Raw genomic sequence first — 19,691 nt, 5'->3', positions numbered from 1 at the left:
GGATATATGAATGGACCATTTCCATGAGTAGTATAGTGAAGCACAGGACGTCTGGGGAGAGTCAGTCACTATTTCTTTTTCTGTGGTCAATAGATCTGTAGGTAATGGCTTTATTTTGCAGGCAACTTGAAAATTTAAAGACAAAGTAAATAAAGGTCTAAAATCAGGCTCCTGTATCTATGTTTAGGCACATTAATATCTAAGTTATTGATTTGTAAAGTTATAAAACAGGAAATAGTTCCTAGAAAAGGCAGTGAGATTTGCTTAGAGCTCAGTACTTTTGAAAATTGGATCATATATCCTGGTCCCTAAATAAGGACCCAGGAACCCAACTTCACCAGATAACATGGTATAGCATCAAGATCTAAAAAGTAAAGAATTATTAGACTAACAAGCCCCCTTATCCTGCGTCCTTTAAATAGAATTGCTTTTGTGTTACTAGCATGATCTAATTGCTAAGTCATCCCTGCACATACCATAGGGTATGGTGACAATTTACAGGAAATCAGTGTAGAGATTGGAATACTGTATTCTTATTTTGCATAACCTAAGTTATCCTGCTGAAGTACGTGGCACAGTTTATGAAGTTAAAGGAGTGGATCCTCAGTTACTGAAAGCCAGCTCTGCCACCTTCTAAGAGGTGCTATCTGAACCTTTTGTAGACTGATGTGTTAGGAAGTAGTTAAAGGCCTGATCCAGAGTGAATCACTAGTCTCTTATCCATACCATAAAACGACATGTTTTCAAGGGTTCTTTTGAGAATCCCGTTTCTCCTCCTTCTCTTCAAGCATTGTCTTCCAACTGTCACTTTCCCTTTTCTGTGAAAGGATAGGCACAACTCTTACTGGAACACAGTACTGGCAACTTGTCAAAGTCTTGCACATTTTGGCTACAACCTGAAATTTCCATGTGCTTCCCTGTATTTTGGGAGGTTGAATATCTTGAAATACTTTTTTTTTTCTTTGTTTATTGGATGATTTCCAGTATTTTCTGTGGGCAGGAGTGCCATAAACACAAGTTTTTTTGGTTTCCTGTTCTCTTCCCTACTCCCAGAAACATAGATGTGTTTAATTTTAGATAGCCATTGAAAGAAAGTGAAGCAATTTAGCGAGCCATGTTTGAAATCCCAGATCGCCTTTCTCTGAGCAGAGAGCTCTGACCATTAGGCTGAAGCCAGGCTCCTCCTTGCTTGTTTTACCTCCTAGCAGCATTCCTTAGCAGTCCACTATCAGCAGGAAGGAAAAGGAGAATATCTTCACACCCAATACCCAGCAGCTTTGTGCTTAGGATACCTTAGGATGCAGGAACTAGGGATTCATTCCCCTCCTACTTCCTGAGGCAGAGGACTGTACATTTACCCCTGGCCTTTACCACAAAGTGTGGAATTTAATCCACTACCTCTCTTCAAGAGGCAGAGTGGACACAAAGGTACTTGCTTTGAGGGCCTGATCCAAGTGCCTGTCTAGACGTATCCCCTTCCTTATCAGCTGGCTCTAGGTCTCTCCTTACTGTACATTTAATTGTGTACAGATGTGTATATTCACTCTTTATAATGAGTATATCTTAATGTAGGTTTTTTTACTTACCCTCTGGAGGACATGGGCAACATCCGTCTCCACTAACATTTCAGAATATATCTGCCACATTCCTTTGAAGAAGCATCATCTTTTCTACTCAGAAAAGATGCCATGCAGAATCTGAGAAACTGTGTTTGTCCGGGAAGTTTGGGGACCCAGGGAACCGCTATGGAGCAATTCCCCATAGCTGCTGGGTTCTGTGCAGCAGGGGAGAGTGCAGAGAGGAATCGTGGACCCTGGAAACATTGGATTTCCTCTGTGCTTTACTGTAGATCTGGTGATTGCAGGAAGTCTGACAGACTCACTGTGCATGCACTTTACATTAGCTTTGTGTTTGTACGGTAAAGATGTGTCCTAGAAACATGGAGGTTATCCTGTCCCTGCTGCTGAGCACACAAACACATATTTCTCTCCTGGAAATGCCAGACAAAATTGTGGTGGCCTTGAGATAAGAGATGCAGCTGTGTTTCTCATTCAGGACAATTTTTGCCCCTTCCCTGCCCCCTGGCCCTTGAATTTTTTCTTGTATGTATTTCTTATGTAAAGAAGCTTCCTGACCATCTCTGAAATACATATTCAAAGCTGTGAGGTATTTGTTACAATATAAGTGGAATACAGTAAGAATCCATTAGACAAATAAAAGCACTGTTCAGAATTGCTCCTCTTCACTTTGGGTAACAGTAACTGCAAAAATTATGAAGTGTTTCCACAGTGCAATGAATTTGTTTTGTCCTACTTCCCTTTTTCCAGTTCTGGATAATACGTACAGCCCATTGGTTACCTTGTTCAACACTTTTAATATGTAAAGAGCTCTGTAAATCCCTAAAACTGCTATTGTAAAGCTGATAAAGATTGCTTAGAGTTAAAATTAGTGATTATAATTTAGTAGGGCCTGTGCATATCCCAGGAATGGACTCCTGCTCTAACAACACGCAGTGTTGAGTTAGGTACAGTTTCTGTCCCAAAGAAATCACAGCCCAAGTAGACCAAGTAAGGGCACACTAACAGAATATATAAGCAGTGTTCACAAATGTTATGACGACTTAAAGTCTTTAGGTGGCATTTGAACAGGCAGGAATTAGTCAACTGGAAAGGCAGAAGAAGCAACAGGCTGGGAAAGGGAGGCTCAAGATAGCAGAGAAGAAAATGGAGGAAGTAGATTGACTGTGAGAACCTATAGGGTTGAGGCTCTAGCAGGCACACAAAAAGGGGAGGTGGAGTAGAGTCATGGCAACATCTGTCCAGACCAGCGAAATAGCGGAAAATAGCAAAATAGTCCATAAATGTCGTTAGCCTGTGATGGAAGTGGGTTGCTGAACTAGCTGTGACTGCATCGATGGGTCCTAGCAGCTGGCTGGCCTGGAAATCCTTTCTTCCCCCAAACCTGAATGGGTTTAAGATCCTCCACAGAAGCACAGGGTTCACTCCTACACAGTTATGGATCTGGGGAGTCATCATCCTTATTTCTTTCTCTCATCCCAGTGCTGTGTAGGAGCTTGGGTTTCTATGACATAATGAAATACTCCCAATGTATTTCAAAGTAGCTTGCTGTCTAGTGCATGATATGTTGGAAGAGATACATGCTCAGTAGTTTTAGAAAATGAGGTATTTGTTCATTCTTTTTGAAGAACCGCAACTATAGATTTAGTAACAAAATTCCAGGATTATTAGGTAGTTACTTACATGTACTTACAGTACTTTATTCTTTGAAATGTGCAGGTCATGTCTTTGATCGCTCAGTTCGCTTTGCCAAGATTTCTGCAATGCAAATAGGGAAACTGTCAGGCAAGAATATTTTTACAGTTTATTTTTCTTTCTCCTCTGAAGGTCAAATGGTCTTTCCTATATATAGCTACTACAGTTGTTGAGGATTAATTCTGAGGACTTTTGAGACTATACCTCTGAAACATGCTGTGTTCTGAGAGGGATACCTTGTGCTGGTTCCTGTCTCAGGGCTATTCTTGTCCTTTGGTGTGGTAGTCTTTTAAGGAGGAAGGGTAAGTTCAGCCCTCGTGTTTAAATCCTCAACAGTTTCCACTTCTGAGATTCTGAGAAAGCAAAAGGTGGGAAAGGAAAATGAAAGTAAATAGTCCCAAATAAACTGGCCACCTCCTGTCTTCTTTTTGTAACTTGGTACAATCTACAGTGTAGTTTGATATCTGCTAGCCCAGCACCAATTAACTTCATAAAGGTCCACTCCTTTTTGGAGAGCTCTGACAATACAGAAAAAGGAGAGCAAGCTGCCTCCTTAGCCAAGAATCTTCCTGGAGAGACAAGGACTAGAAATCTGTATGCCCTCTGGGCTTGAGATTCAAAGTCTTTCTCCAGTTCTGATACAGTTGGCAGAGCTCTTAAAAGATGTATTAACTCTGTATCTTCTTTTATTTTTCTTTTTACCCCTGAGTCTCTCCAACCCTATCTGACCATTATGTGTCCCCTGCACAGATTTGCTGTCTTTGCATTTATGATTGAAATATATTTACTTTGGTAATAAAAGTCATGAAGCCAAACTTGTAGAAAGGAACATTCATATTAAAGGAAGAGATCAGTGGATTGTCAGGTTTCCTAGCTGAACAGTGTTGGCAACCTTCATTTTTGGGTATTTGTCCTTTGAATATTTGGTAAGCTGAAGAGCATTACAACTCTGAAAGAATGAATCCTCCAGCTTGAAAAGTCTGGTCATCTGTTCAGGAAGGTATTGGTCTCTGTTCTCAACAGCAGGAGAAAGTAACCATGATCTTGACAGCATCTGGGTTTCTTTGACGCCAGGAACATGTTCCTGTCCTCGTCTTTCACTCACTGGTGGCTGCCTTGTTTAGCCATGACAAACTACTATAGACATTTGTATAGGCTTATAGACTTCTCACATATTCCCCTTATTTTTGCTCCTTAAATAGCATGTCAACATAGTGGTATGTTGTCCTTTCACAGTTCCTAGCTTTATCAATCTGTTAAACTTCCTAAATAATAGTCTGTACCAGAGTTCACAAGATTGACAGTGGTTCCATTATTTGAGAGTATCGCTGGTATGTAACAGTCTTTGTAATTTTCTGTTGCTTGTAGGATGGCAGAAATGTTTCCTACCATACATAAAATCTAAAAGGAAAAAAAAAATGTTTAATTCCTTATCTTTAATATAGGCTAGTGAATATGTTTGGTGCATGATTTCCTTCCTTGCAATTCTTAGGACTGAAAATGGTTTCATAAATAGTTTACTTTCTGTTTCATTTTCATGCACATGCATGGGGAAGAGAAATAAGAGTGCCAGAAATATTGTGTGAGCAGTAATTCTTGTCAGATGGGAAGTGGGAATGGGTTGAGGAAAACCTCTGGGAGAGTCTGGTTTTGGTGAAACTTCTTGTTCAGTTAGAAGAGAATAAAAACGATTGTGATAAAGATGAGATTTGTCTGCCCTTGGATTTCCTTAACACTCACACCATATATCCCTGTGTCACACATTTTGGTGGCTTTTTATTTCATCCAGGGATGTTCCTTCTTTGAATTTTGATCTTCTCATGCTCTAACAGTTCTTTTTTTTTTTTTTTTTCCTCTGTTTTTCACAGACTGTTTTTGAGAGGAACTGTCAATCTGATGACTGTGCTGCTGATTTGAAACTTCAGGGTAAATTATTGCTGTCTAGGTGAGTAGGTGAACTTTTTTTTTTTCCTTTCTTACACACTAGTATGCCATTCATTTTATTTAAGATGGCATTGAAAAAATCAAAATACAAACACAGATGTTTTATATCCAGACTAGAATGATGACGACAGTGATATCATCTTTAGTGTGGAAAGGTCTTGAGAGGTACACAGAATCTGAATTCCTGTGGTGGTGGGCTCTGTGCACATACGGGCCAAGACACATTCACCTTCCCAATCACAACAGACAAGCCTGGAGAAAAAAAAAAGCATAGCAGAGAGGGGCAGGGAAAGTAAAGATGTGTGCCCAAATCAATTACCAATATGGACCATTTCAAAGACGGTAAAATACTGTTTACGGCATGATAGGAGTAAAACTGCCTGTGGAAAAGCAGTTTTGTTCAGAAAAAATGTCACATGGAAGATTAAAAAAACCCCCTCAGAATGGCAGATTGTCTTCTTCAAATTATCTTTTTCTGTTTCTGAACTTGTAGTTATGCTACCTCTTCTGAAATACTGCTCTCCTTTGTCAGATTCTTCTTATTAGTAACTTGGGAAGGGGCGTCTGATTTCACTTTCTTCTGGGATAATAAACCTCATCAAATAGACCAGAGGTGAAGTTTATGTTCTGTCCCTTGTGACTGGTGATCCTAGGAAAATGCCTATTGTTTTGCCAGGATGTAGTTATTCAATTTTGGGATAAATCAGGCTAAAGGTGAACTTTACACATCACTTCTGTTTCCTTTTTTTCAGCATTTTTAGCAGATGGAAGTGCTGATGTGAGTTATTTAATTGTGTGCCAGAGGTTTTGCTGTTTGATGGAGATGCTTTCTGTGAAATGCTTTGCTTTCAGGTCAGGAAAGAGAGGGAAAGAGACTCCCCTGCTTGGGGGGAAGGGGGGGAAGGGGGAAGGGAAGAAGTAATAGTTGGGAGATATACACACATTTATATATAAAAAGACTTATATGTAAGTCTACAGCGTGCTGTAACCGTACTTGGAGACAAAACTGAACCAGAGTCAAGTCTGAGAAGTTAACGGACTTCTCCAGACACGACTGAAGTCCACAGGAATGTTTCGGGGCATTGGCTGGGAGCAGGGTTAGGTCTCAGGTTGCAGAGTCCGAGCTTTGACTGCGATTAGTCTGGATTTTTGACCTTTCCCTCAATCTTCATGGTGAACAAAATCTGTTGAGGGCTGGAGACGTGTCTGGGTGGACTAGGGAAGCCAGTGAGGGAATTTGTCCTGCAGTCAAGGAATGATCAATAAAAAGCAAGGGACAAGTCCTAAAAACTTGTCAGTCAGTGTATAGTAATTACAGCAGTAAGAGCTATATTTGCAATTGGAGCATTAGACTGTTTATTTTTTTCATCTGTTATTTATGTTATCTTGGCAATTTAAAAGCTACAACTGTCAAAAAAGCTTAGGATATTAAAATACAATTTCTGCGTTTGTATAGCAAAATGTTGAACAAATGCTCTCCAATCTTCTTTATCCAGTGACAATCTGAAGTCCTGTTTGAAATAAACAGGATGTCATCAAATCCATCAAGTCTGCACAGAATGGGTTTTCTTTAGCTAAAGGGCTGTGTAAGTTTCAGTTATTAAGAAATGTAACACAATGGGTATCTCTAAAGAAAATATTTTTTTAATTAGTATTATTATCATGCATAAAACTACAAAAACATGCTATGGATTCTGATTTGAGAGAAGTGCCTGTCTTGAGGAATATGGTAATTTTTTCAGCCCCATGTGTTTTGTGGTAAAGAATCCTATCAGCATTTTTCCACATTATTCCTGTTTATGGTAAGTCTGTGTACAAAGCTTTTTTTTTTTTTTTTTTTTTTTTTTTGAAAGAGCAGAAAAGGTGGCTCGTTTATTACTATCTGCACTAAACAATGGACTTCATTGTTAGCAGGGTTATGGCAAAGTCTTTGTCTAAATAATCATGTCTGACTAAATTTGGTGGACTTATTCTTGGAAAGAATGCAATTAATGACACACAGATACATTGGATTGAAATAAACAGGATGTTTATGGGAAGACAGCGGTAAGTGCTGTCTCTCAGAACTGCTGCAACTCTTTGAAGATATCACTGGACACGTGGATAGAGTGATCCAGTTAAGATCATCTACCTGGGCTTGCAAAAGACTTTTATTAAGATTTCTCACCAAAGGTTCACAAAGAAAGTTGCCCAGGTCTAAGAGGAATGGTGCCTGAGCATTACTACCTAATTAAAAGGTAGTCAACAGAGAGAAGGAGTAAATAGTTTGTTTTCCTAGTGGAGAAAACTCCACAAGTTCTTGTGCTGGGGCCAGTGGTATTCAACATATTCATAAATGATCAGGGAAATAATCTGCTAAAAATGAATAGCAAGGTGATAAAGTTTGCTAATCATACTGAACTATTCAGAGCAATGAAAAGAACAGACAAGGAGGTATGTTTTCATGAAGCGTGTGATTAATCTGTCGTTTTTACTGTTGGGGATGCTGTAAATGCTGAGAGTTTACATGGTGGAGAAATGGCAAATATGAAAGCCGGAAGCTGCAGAAATATATCAGCAAAATAACACTCTGCTTGCCTTGTTCTTCCATAGGCCTCTTACTTTTAGACATGGTTGGATACAGGGCGTTCTGCTAGATGGACCGACTTGGTCTGGCTGTTCTTAGACACTTTTCATGAGTTTGTAACATGTTAGAGCCAAAAGCTGTGCAGAGAGCTATATGTTGTAACGTATAGTTTTGTCCATCACTGTACATAATACGCTTCCAAACATGTGCTGGTTGGAGCATATATGTGCATAGGAAGTTAGCTCAGATTACATTATCATCAAGAGAATTGCTTGCTGAGGTCATTCTTATGAGCTCAGGAACTGCACAAGCTACTCTGATTTAGAGTTCACCTGGGATGCATTTGAATCACTAGAATTACCCAGTTAAAAGATTGCACCCAGCTTTGAAGATGCCAAACTGGCATACCAAATGACTAATAGGGAAACCAGCCCATGCTGGCAAGAGCTAACCAGGTCTGCTCTGATTTTGCTTTTCTTGGGATCCTCCTTCTCTTCTGAAAACTTATTCATGTGCCCTCAAATTAGGAGCACTGCACTTTTGAAAAATAACAAATAGACAGCCTGGGATGTTAATGCTTGGTCTAGGTAACGACCTAATATATGGCCATTTATCCAAAGTGCTTGAACAAAGCAAATCTGCATGTGTAAGGTAGAAACTTCACTGCTGTTCTGACCAGATATGATTGGGTTTGCCTCATTATTTCCTGTTGCTGAGGTGCTCCTGCATGTGGAAACAGTGCTGCTGGGCAAGCTGAAACCCTCCACTGTGAAGTTGGAGAAGAAGGTAGGGTAGGACTGCTTGAAAGTGGGCAATGATAAAAAACCTTAAAGCCTTCTAACTCCATCTGGAAGCTTTTGCAAAGATTTGGGAGGGTAGGGGTGGGATGTGGTGGTGATTCCTGTATTCTGTTTTTTTGAATACTTCTGTTATAGTGAAAGGTGTCCTTGGAGACTTGGGCTGAAGACCAGGGTAACATGCTGTACTGGAGTGAAGAAGAGTTAGAATGCACTTACTCTGGAAAGAAGAAGGTTTGTTTTCAGTTAACAGATTAATTTCTTCAAGGCTTGTCCACCTTCATTAGCATCAGTTTGCATGTAAACCCATCCCAGCTTCCTGAAGGGATTGTGGGACGAAGGAGCCAAACTCTTCCTGCTTGTGGCAGATGGCAAGAGGAGCGAGAGTCAAGGGCTGTGGCTTGGCAGGTTCAGACCAGAGATTTGGAAAAACCTTCTTGTGTAGGCAGTTTGTGCTGTACAGGAATGAGGTGTGCAGAGACAGTGCACTCTGCCATCCTGGGTTTCAGGACTTGGCTGCATAAGGTCCCTGCTGACCTCATCTGTTGCTGGCAATAGTCCTGTGTTGAAGAAGATGAGAATGGATTGTATGACCTCTAGAAATCCCTTCCAACCGACTTTTCTGCAGTTTTCTGTCTTGTCTCGAGGTAAATCCTCTCTGTAACCTGAGCAAAATTGCCTCAACAAAACCCAGCTCTTTGCCAACATGGAAACACCTCCCTAGGATGGTTATGAGTGTCTTCCAGCACTGTGGCTGGAAGACTGCCTGTGGGACTCCTCGCCTCTTGCTGATGCCACTTCTGCCAGCAAGAACATGCAGCATCATGAGAGGGGACAGTACTATCAAAGGCTGGACCTGGCAAAGCAAACTGTGGGGATTTAACTTTCTATGGCAGACATTACGAGATAGCATGTAGAAACAGCTACAGTGGTATGTACTAGTATTGCTACAAATGGTATTTTTAGTGGTTGTCCTGGACTTACTTGTAGCAGTATGAGTGGTGTTAGCCTAAAACTACAGATGGCAACTTAAGAGTCAGGAAAAAGGAGCCATGAACTGTGCTGGGGACTTGGTGAAGGCAGTGTTGGGAGAAACTGAAGGAGCAGAAGAGAGGTATTTCGTCTTTCCAGTCATTACTGTTTTCAAATCCATTTTTCTTAAAGAATAAACATGTGAGGTTTTGGCAGCACAGAGCAGAGAGACTACTCATTGCCTCCCCTTCAAAGAGTCTCCAGTGTTAAATCTTGCACCTGTCGCAGGAGATGGCAAAATCTGGCCCTATCCATGCAGTAATGCACTGTGTTGTGGGGGCAGGGAGATTTCTGAAGGAAAAGACTTAAAAGTATCTTAGTGTGAAGAAGATATTTATGTATTGCATAGGGGTAACTTTAATGACACAACCTGAAACCATAAGAGAAACAGGAATATAATATTTTGCAATAAACTTTATTTTTATGGCCATAGCTTTGGGACAGCAATAGGAAACCAGGTTTCCTTTCCAGCAATCCAGTACTGAAAAGCAAAATGCAATTAAAGAGTGTTCTGTTAGCTATTATTTTCAAATATTGTTTAATATTAAAAATATATATTACACATCATGCTTTAATTCAATGGCTCACTGTTTTCTCAGCACAGCAAATGTCTTTTCCATCAGGTTTCTGTAGCAAATAGCACATTTTCATTGAGCCTCTCTGTAGCTACTTGTTTAGAAGCTGAACTGCATCTGTTTCCTCAAGATGTGCTGGGGGAAACTCTGAAGTAGGTGTTCTGTAGAAGATTAGACTTCCCTAGCCTTTAAAATCTGCTAATCCATTCCTCTGGTACTTTATATGGGAGAAAAGCACTCTGGTCTTTTAAGAAGAGTCTGAAAGTGCTGAGGGAGAAGGGTTGACAGGAGCATATATCTTGTCTGACATACCAAGGCAGTTTCAGGTCTTGAGCTGATGCCTATCCATCTGATTGGCACTCTGCAGAGGCAATGGTAGTTATCAACCCCTGTTTAGGCTGTAATGGGAACCCAGTGAAAACTGTGGAGAAGACATTTGAGTAACAGTGAGAGTGTTTGAAAAAACAGACTTTCTTCCAGCTATAATAAACCAGCTAAAAAGACCAGAGCAGAATGGGTGGTGGCTTCCCTGCGAGATGCAGCTAGGAAGGAAATCCTGTATGGCTGTGTAAATATACTGAGAGCCCGTGTGTCACAATGAATAGAGCAGCTTTACTGAAAACAAACAGTACAAGAAGAAAGATGATGTTGCAGCATGTCATGTAGCTGCTGTGTTCCAGCACAAGCTGTGTGCATGGTATGTAAATCAGGTTGTAAGCACAGGACTGTGAGCCTCCTTGGATAGAAAATGCTGTAATAAATAATGCTATAATAAATATTATAGCATTATTTATTACAGCATTTTCTGTTGCTATTCCTGAGAAGGTTCCAGGAGGAAGTCTGTCTTCCCATATATTTATGTGACATGAGGTTACCCTTCTCCCGTCATTAGAAACAGAATTACTCACCGATTGGAGTGCTTCTGAGTGTATGTTTGGCTGTTTGGAATAAGCAACTTGCTTTTATGTGTTGGTTTAGAGCATCCTTAACAGCCACCATTCATTAGACTCAAATTTATGTTCTTCCTCTGCAGACTGGCTGGGATTCCTGTAAATACTGCTGCAAATTGTTTGTTTTGGAAATCTGAAATTGGAAGCAAAAGTCATAGAAAGCCAAAGAAGTGACAGGTGCATTTTGCAGAAATTTTCAAGGTTTTTCAAATTGTGGGTTTTTTTGAGTTGGAGTCAATGTTTTCAAAAGTTCTCTTGTGAAACGGGATTTTTGAGAAATGCCCTTTTCCAAATATTGGAAGGTCAAGTTTGTGGCTTGCGCTGTTTCTGCTTCTGTTGGTTCCTCTGGAATTAGCCAGAGAATGGACAAAACCCCAGTCTATCAAAAATTTCATTGAGTTTGAAATGTTTCCATTTTAATGAAAGGGTAATTTATGAAGAAGTAGTATTTTCCAGTATCTTCTGGTCAACTCCACAGAACGTGGGGTTTTTTGGGTTTTTTTTGGTTGGTTGGTTGGTTGGTTGGGGGTTTTTTGTTTTGTTTGGGTTTATCTCCCCTCCCCCCCCCCCAATAAATTCCTTCTGTGACTTTTACTAAAGGACTACCATGTTTTCTGCCAACACTCCTTTTGTTTCTGTGATCTCTTTTGTGTTGTGTATGGCTTCGTATTTGACAGGCATGTAAATGATTTGATGTGACGTTTTGCGATGTAATCTCGAAGTACCTAACCCAGGACTCACTGAAAAGACAAGGGAGAGTGTGCACCGCCACCCTGTCGCCCCCCCAGCCCTTGAGCTTACAACTATGAAGTTTATAAGCATATTATTTGTATTAGTGAAGAATGAATAATTTCACATAGGTGACTAGCTATGCAACTGCAAAACTGGTTGTTTTGTAAATGCTGTGTATAGATGCAAGGATGAATATGCTCACGGACCTATTAAAATCAGTGGAAGGACTTCCTCTGGTTCACTGGGCACATCATCAGACATTAGGCACCTGGATTTGAAAAATGAACCTCAGCACAGTTTCATATTGACTTGTCAAATTATTAGAGAACCTGAGCTGAAGGAATCCAGAAATTGTAGATAAAAATGTGTTATGACAGCTTTGTCCAATTTACTTTTCACCAGCACAAGATACAATGGCACAGAACATAGATTAGTGCAGTAACAGTGCAGAAAGTCAGTGTCTTCTGAAGAAAGGAGCAATAACATAAAATTTTGATCAGAAAGTTCAAACCTTTTTGAGTGTATCTCATGAATATAGTAGTGTTTTATAAAAAAAATTAATAAAGGTTTTCACTGATCGTAGCCTTTTGCAAACCCAGGGAGAAAAGCTGCAAGCCTGTGGTTTAATGTGGGAAGCGAAGCTGTTTCATAAATTTGACCAGGCTCACGCCTCAGCACTTATCTTCCTTTGATCACACAACGGGGATTTGTTTCCAGAGAGGCCTCACGTTTCATGGCATGCCCATTGCGGTTTTATGCCCCTGAAGTGCATCTTAACAAAACAGTCATGATGAGGAAAAACAATATCCTTTCATTTGGAGCTTAATTACATGCTCTGATAGTATCTGTTTTTCCCTTCCTCTTCATTCATAGCAGATGAAGAATTTGTTTTCACTTATTTTATCTTTCATTGAACAAACACTTCTTTCAAAAATATTTTTGACGTTCTGTTTACCCTAGACAGGCTACCCTAAATAGCCGAGCTGCTCAGATGGAGCTAATTTTCTGCTTTACAAAAAACAATGAAAGAAAAATGAGCAAATGCTATGGCTTAGCATTTCTAGTGCTAGGAAAGTGGTCTTGAGCTTTCAGTCAAGACCTTGTGCGTATAAAGCTGTGTGTACCAACATGGATATTCCCAACTCCTAGGACACAGACAGGGAGCCGTGACTGATCCCACTGCAGTCATGTGCTGGACCACTGGTTACTTGGTCATACCCCAGTGCTGTCCTAACTCACGATCTTTTAAGCTATCAAAGGAGTTATTTTCAGGGAGAAAAGAATGACAGAACGTGGGAAAAATAGATATGAGTGGATTGCTTTCTGTTTTCTCAAAAAGTCATACCAAGTTTCACACTGTGATTTAAGTGATTTCATAAATTATAGTGTAGTTTAACATTATTTCAAAGCAATTTGCTGCACTGTAAAGGATGTAATGAAAAAAATGCTTATACCATTTCATGTATATTAGTACATTTGTAATTCTGTTTGCAAATTTAGTCTTTTCGGTGAATCCAGGAAGCAGAATTCCGATTTCTAATTTATGTTTACTTTTATTTATCTTTTACTGACAGTTGTTAGTGTATTGAATGCTGTGTTTGTGAGGCACGTGGAAAACTTTGTTGTAGCTCATCCAGGATCAGATTTGCAGTTTCCAGAAAGGGCTGCCCAGTTGAGCCTGCAATTAATCAGGATGTAGTACAAGTTGCAGTGGGAGCATCGTCTCAGAAACGAGTGAATGTTTTCCCTTCTTGAGGGTGAATGGGGATGAAGGAATGGTTTCTTGGTTTCCATCTGGTTAGTTGCACTCAGAGCTTCATAAATCTCTCCCAAAATAAATAAATAAGTCCAGTTTGATAGCAGTGGGCAGTCCTGTTCCTTTTGAACATATGGTGATTGAACCCATATGGATGGTCATAGAGCCATCAAGTGATGAGTGGTAACAAACCTCAGTAGTCCACATCTCATACAAGAATACAAATTCCCAATCTTTATTTTCTAATAACAGGCCACTTACGATCAGTCAGGGATACTGTACAAGCCAGTCTTGTCATTTCTTAAATACTGGATTTGTTTTGTAAGAATCACTTGACTGTATCTACTGGAGTAGGATTTTGCTGTTTGTTTTTTAAACTAGACCCTAAAGAGATGTTCTTTCATGTAGTTTGAATTAATTGCTCAACTAATGTATAACCTAGCCCTCCTTTTGAACATCAATATTTCATGGACCTAAGATAGTTCAAGTCACCATATCGTGTTTTGCTCTAGCAACCAAAGTATAAAGCTAACAAAACAAAAGCTTAACCTCAGGCAGTGCTGTCATACATTAGCTGCCTCCAGAGGTGGAAATTCTTGATACTGTACAGACCGCAATGAGAAGCAGATGCATCATTGTTTTGTATTTGCAGAACACATCTTGGCTGATGCATACATGCATGTGTATGTATATGCACATACACATACATGTACTCTTGTGATGCAGCTACATGAACTTTTTCTGTGGTATGTCCTGCAATTACAAAATCTGGTAAGGCTGAGGTTCTTCACAGGTCGCCAGGTAAATCGTCTTGCTGGTTTTGCATGAGCTATAGAGGAAATGTGCTGATATGGGTATATGTTGCTTATCACGTTTGACATTTAGACATAACTTACTCCTGATGTATAACACATGCTACTGCCAAACGAATTTCCTAAAGTAACAAACCTGTACCGTTTCTAACATTTAATCACTGATTAACTGCCTTTTATTGACCTCTGAAAGTGATGGCTGGATAGGGCACTGGTCTTTTTCTCCCTCATTGATGCTCAGCTGAGTATGCTTTTTAAATTACATATTGCACCCCAGCACCCCAGGAATGGGACAAGCAATTGAAGCTATCTAATGATAGGAGATCTATTTCTGAAGGCATAATTTCTATGGTAAATACGTGGTTTGCATGATGACTTTGTTAATGATCTAATTCCTAGAAGGAGTATGTTGTAAAGTGCTACTGAGTCATCCTCAAATTTCAGGGCCAGATCTATGGTCAACAATCACCTATTTTAACAGAGCTCTTCAAGTATTTTAACAAACAGAGGGGTTTTTTTCTTTCATGTCAGGCTGATGTGTACAACTTTCAGCTACATGCCTGATACCATTTATCTTTTGCATTTCTTTCTGCCACTAGTAACTAGTTTTTGTTCGTGTTCCAACCTTAGGATGCTTGTCTTACACGCATGTGCAGGGATAACTTTGTCCTAGGGGCACAGTACCATTGATTTCAAGGACGCTGCTTGTGGTTATAAAAGATGTTGGTTTGTATGTGTGTCTGCAAGGGTGAAAGATTAGATTAGAGCTTCTGTAGATGTTGTACCTCATCTTGCTTTCACGTGCCAGTTTCATAAACCAGGGTAGCTCCATTCAAACCAATAGCTCCTCCCTGGAGTGAACACTGTGTGAAAACAGAGGCAGCTCTTTCCCCATTAATTCTTCAGTTCTGTTTATAAAGGGTTGTGAGCATCTGGGTACAATTGAAATTACTGATAATAATAAAAGGCACCAGATTTCTGTAGGGTGATAAGATAAGGGTGATAAGTATTTTTATGTGGATGTTGTGCCCTGCTCTGTCCTTTTTACTTAACAGTTTGAAGACATAGGTGGCTGGGAGTTATACCTATTGTGTAGTTATGGGGGATTTCTGTGAAGAAACTACATTTGGGGAAAAGAGGACAATTTCCAGAGAAGCTTTGAATATATGGTAACTAGCTGTAACTAGAAATCACTCTGTTGTTTCAATACCATAATAAAGAGCAAAAAGGATTTCCTAGAGTGGTCCTCATCCATCTCCCCCCACCCCTTGTTTACTACTCAAATGCATTCATTTTTTAAATTAAAGTGTAGGAAAGATGGAGAAGGTAATGCTCTGTGCCATATTCCTGAGTTGCAATACATATGGGAACTGAAGTGCTAGAGACGTGGCAGCTGTGCTCCAGAAGGGTACCGGCACGAGCAGTTCCACCTCCTTGGCCCTGGGCTCACCACAGTAAGTGCTTTTCTCATATGGGACATGCAGGCCCTTCCTATGGGGAAACATTGGCACATTGTTACTCAGTCTTCATAGGGGGCAATATTGGTATGATGTTACTCCCAAACTGTGCTCTGCTGACACAGAACCTCGGTTGACCAGTCTTTGAATTCTCTGTTACGTTTTTCCCATCACCTCATGTTATCTGCTACTCAGAGCACACTGGAAAGTTTCCGCTTGAGAAACAGAAGGTTCATTAATGAAATGATCTGATGGGCTCAGAGCTAGTTTACCATAGCTGGCTTAGTGCATCTCAGATAGGCTGTGGTCATCAACTGCATGCGGTCTCTTAATGCCTTTGCTAGTGTAGGCTTCAGTGCAAGAGGGGGAAGGCAGCAGCTCAGCTAATGCAGAATAAGCCATGATATCTTGAGCGTTTGGCTGAGTCCTTAGGCTGTGAACTTTGCGGAGAGAATTGACCTTGAACACACATGCGATGGCAAGACAGTGTAATCGAGCAGTGTAAAATCCAATAGCTTTGCTCCCTGTGGGGTTGTTTAAAATTTTTACTTGGTTTGGATTTGTTTATGGGGCTGCTACCTCTCAGTTTTGCACTGAGACATCAAATGAATTCCCAGATCAGCTGCGGATTTCAGCTTTTTGTTGGCCCTTGAGGTTTAAGTATTTGCAAAACTCCTCCCAAAGTTCAACTGACCCTGGAACCTGTGATAAAAACCCAACAGAATAAAGGTTTTCAGGGTTGATGTAAAGAGTCTGTGGAGACAAAATTAATATTCAAGTATCATAGTAACTGCGAAGACCAACTGCAAAGCTGGTTGGTGAATGTAGAAATCTGGATCTGTCACAGAACCAATGTTGTTGACTCACACCTTTTACTGATTTAAAAGCAAAAGGTGGGACTCTTCTTTAATTTCATCTGATGGACATGGAGGGCAGATTGGACTTTAGCTGTTTGAAGCATTTTTACCTACTTGCAGTCTAACTGACCCCAGCTGTAACTTCCACTGTCCGTTGAGCAATAGCAATGATTTATCCATGTAGGTGCCGATTTGCTGTAAGGAAAGAAAGGCTCCTAATATAAAAGGGAAAGTCGGTGACCCAGAGTAACAGGGTAAGTGTGACCCCATCACATTCCTTGCCCTGCGTATGATCTGCGCAGGCTGAGAGGAAGTGCTAAATGCTTTTTCAATTTAAAAAAAAATTCTCTCTAGTGCAGGAAATAGAGAAATATGTCCCTGCGTACCTTTTGGAATGCAGATTATGTCTCCCCTGACCCACGTTAATAAAAGCACCAGCATCTTGGGGGGTGGGGAAATGAAAATTGCAGATCTTTTCAGTTTGCCTTTCCCAGCTGGTCTTTCTTCCCTCGCTGACCATAGTGCAATGACACGGCGCGGGCATTAACAAAGAACGTTAAAGCATGCAAAAAAGATGATACTTGTTTTATCCTGGAATTTAGTTTCCTTTTCTTAATCACTTAAGAGGAAAATGTTAAATATTTGTTTACATTTGATGTGTAGTACCACAGCTAGTGAATTCAAAACCGTGGCAGAAATTTGGAGCCTGATTTTCAGAATTGCTTGTTACCTGCAAGTCTGGGTCATGTGAATGAAAGCTGCAGGTATTTAGTACTTCTGAATGTCAAACTTCTTTCCTTTTCCATGCAAACATTGATACCTTGACATCCTTCGTGTGCCTGGACGTATGTGTGTACAAATGTGGTTGCCTATATATAATGTATATATATGTCTACAGAGTCTACCCAGAACTTTTACTCAGTTCATTGTTTGTGTATAGTACCTGATGTAATGAAATGGTGGTGTTCTGTCCAATTAAGTGATTATATCTTGATATTTTTTCGACTTCTTTTCTTTCTTTTTTTTTTTTCCTTTTTTGAGTCCGTTTTTATTTTTAGCCCCTCTTCCTTAATGTAAGCAAGGTTACGAGGGCCGTGGTGAGGATGTCGGTGGCTTTATAGTTCTCATCCAACAAATCATAAACTGAAAGCCATTGCTTGATTATGTTTCTTAAATTATTTGGCATACCTTGTCAAGATGAAGGGGTGGCTTCAGTTTGTTTTCTTGTTTCTGGTGGGTGACAACGGTTCTTTCATTGACATATTTTGACTTGGCAGCTAGGCTGCTTAATGTGCGGCAGGCGCTGGAGGAGGATGGCACCGGGTTGGCAGCAGAGCTGCTCCAGTACCACAGCAGGCTGTCCGTGCCCCATGACGTTACCCTCTCAAGCAGCAAACAGAGCCTGGGAGCTCCCCTGTGGACAAGGAGATTCCTAATCCTCTTCTCACTGCAAGTGAACCTGATTCATTCCAGATGTACACAGATTCAATGACTCAGAAAGCTGCTCTCTTAAAATGGGACTTACAGCACAATCTCATATAGCCTTTCAGAGGAAGAACTGAACTCCTCTGCCAGCCTAAAATCAGTGAGGTTTTTCAGAGTTTATTAGTGTGTGAATTTTGTGTAGGAGCAACTACAGTGTGCTCTTAGAAAGTGGGTTTTCTTTCTCTGCTGAGGAAAATGTTGTTATAAACATCATTTTGGTATGATGCACTTCTAACAGAGGAGTGATAGCTTTAGAAAGGAGTAACAGAACCCTTTTTATTTTTACATTATTTTTTGTGGGTTTAGTTTTATATAGGTTTTCATTCTGAGTATTTTTTTATTATTCAGTAGGAAGGAGAGTATTCTTCATTGTCTTGACTTTATGTTAAATCTCAAAGTGCTTCTACTACCAATTTGGACAGGATTCTGTAGTGTGCATTTCATTTAGTATCAACCCTGCATAAGATATCTTGTGATGTTCTTTGCTTACTGAAGTGATACTTCCAGATTTTGCTGATGAGTTTGATAGATGCTGATTAAGTTTTGAAGTGATTGCAAGAAGTGAAATTATAAAGTTCATGAGAAATAATTCACAGTAATAAATGGTTGTTTTATTTCTTTGCTTCCAAATATGCACTTTTGATTATTAGAAAATCCCAGCAGATTGTTTAGCATCTTCATAATTTGTCTGCTTTTCAACAGTAAACATTGAAGTTGGGGCCAAAAGGTTAAATGCTTCCAAGTGCTCTCACATAGTTGTGCTATTAATTTGGTATGTAAGGAGCAACAACTCAAATTATTTGGACCTCTCAAACTAGTTTTGCAGTCGATCCTGTGCTGCATACGCTTTTGCAAATGCTTATTTGCACTGGTAGTTGACTATGAGAATAAACTATAATGTTTAGAAAGGAAAGTGTCCAATTATCGGTAGGATTGGTTGGTGTCTGCAGTTGATTGTAAGCGTGAGAAAGGAGGCACATTTCCTGGAGCCTTATATCTGTCTCCTAAGAAGCTGTCATTGAACTGTAAGCCATAATTTTGGGCTTAATAAATGAAGATCATCATAAATGAAGTAAGTACAGGAAACAAATGCTATAAATATTGTCTGTGTTACATGGAAAAATTACACTCGCAATCCACAGCCATCAGCTTTAAAGCCTGAATCTAGACCATCTTCCTCCAAACTTCTCACTCACCAGAGCCCCTGGCTGCTTTGGGTATGTACCTTCGGAAACCCACGTCTGGAAACTTCTTGGCAAACGCAGGGAGATGGAGCCCAGCGAGCTCTGCCTTTGGAGGTCTGGTATGGCTGTGGTTGGAAGAAGGTGCTGAAGGGTTTATAAGCACCGTGTCCTCAGAAAGTCCGCTTTTATGCAGATGCTCTGGTTGCAGTACCATGACCAAGGTACTGCAGGCAGATGAGGGCTGGTGGTGATGGAGGGACAGGCTGCCTTTA

At 40.2% G+C, this 19,691-nt stretch overlaps 1 protein-coding gene across 1 annotated transcript in view; it reads left to right on the top strand.

The window, feature by feature from the left end:
* The window catches only part of ITGA9 (integrin subunit alpha 9), a 225,956-nt gene that overhangs the window by 121,027 nt on the left and 85,238 nt on the right, over nucleotides 1-19,691 (top strand). Inside the window, exon 17 of the mRNA XM_075493530.1 lies at nucleotides 5,141-5,217. Within this exon, the coding sequence (XP_075349645.1) occupies nucleotides 5,141-5,217 (77 nt within the window). The remainder of the gene's footprint in view (nucleotides 1-5,140; nucleotides 5,218-19,691) is intronic.

The sequence above is a fragment of the Mycteria americana genome, chromosome 2 (genome assembly GCF_035582795.1).
Source record: "Mycteria americana isolate JAX WOST 10 ecotype Jacksonville Zoo and Gardens chromosome 2, USCA_MyAme_1.0, whole genome shotgun sequence".
Classification (NCBI taxonomy): domain Eukaryota; kingdom Metazoa; phylum Chordata; class Aves; order Ciconiiformes; family Ciconiidae; genus Mycteria; species Mycteria americana.
Note: the sequence above shows the minus strand (reverse complement) of the source record. Positions and strands in the feature narration are given on the sequence as shown.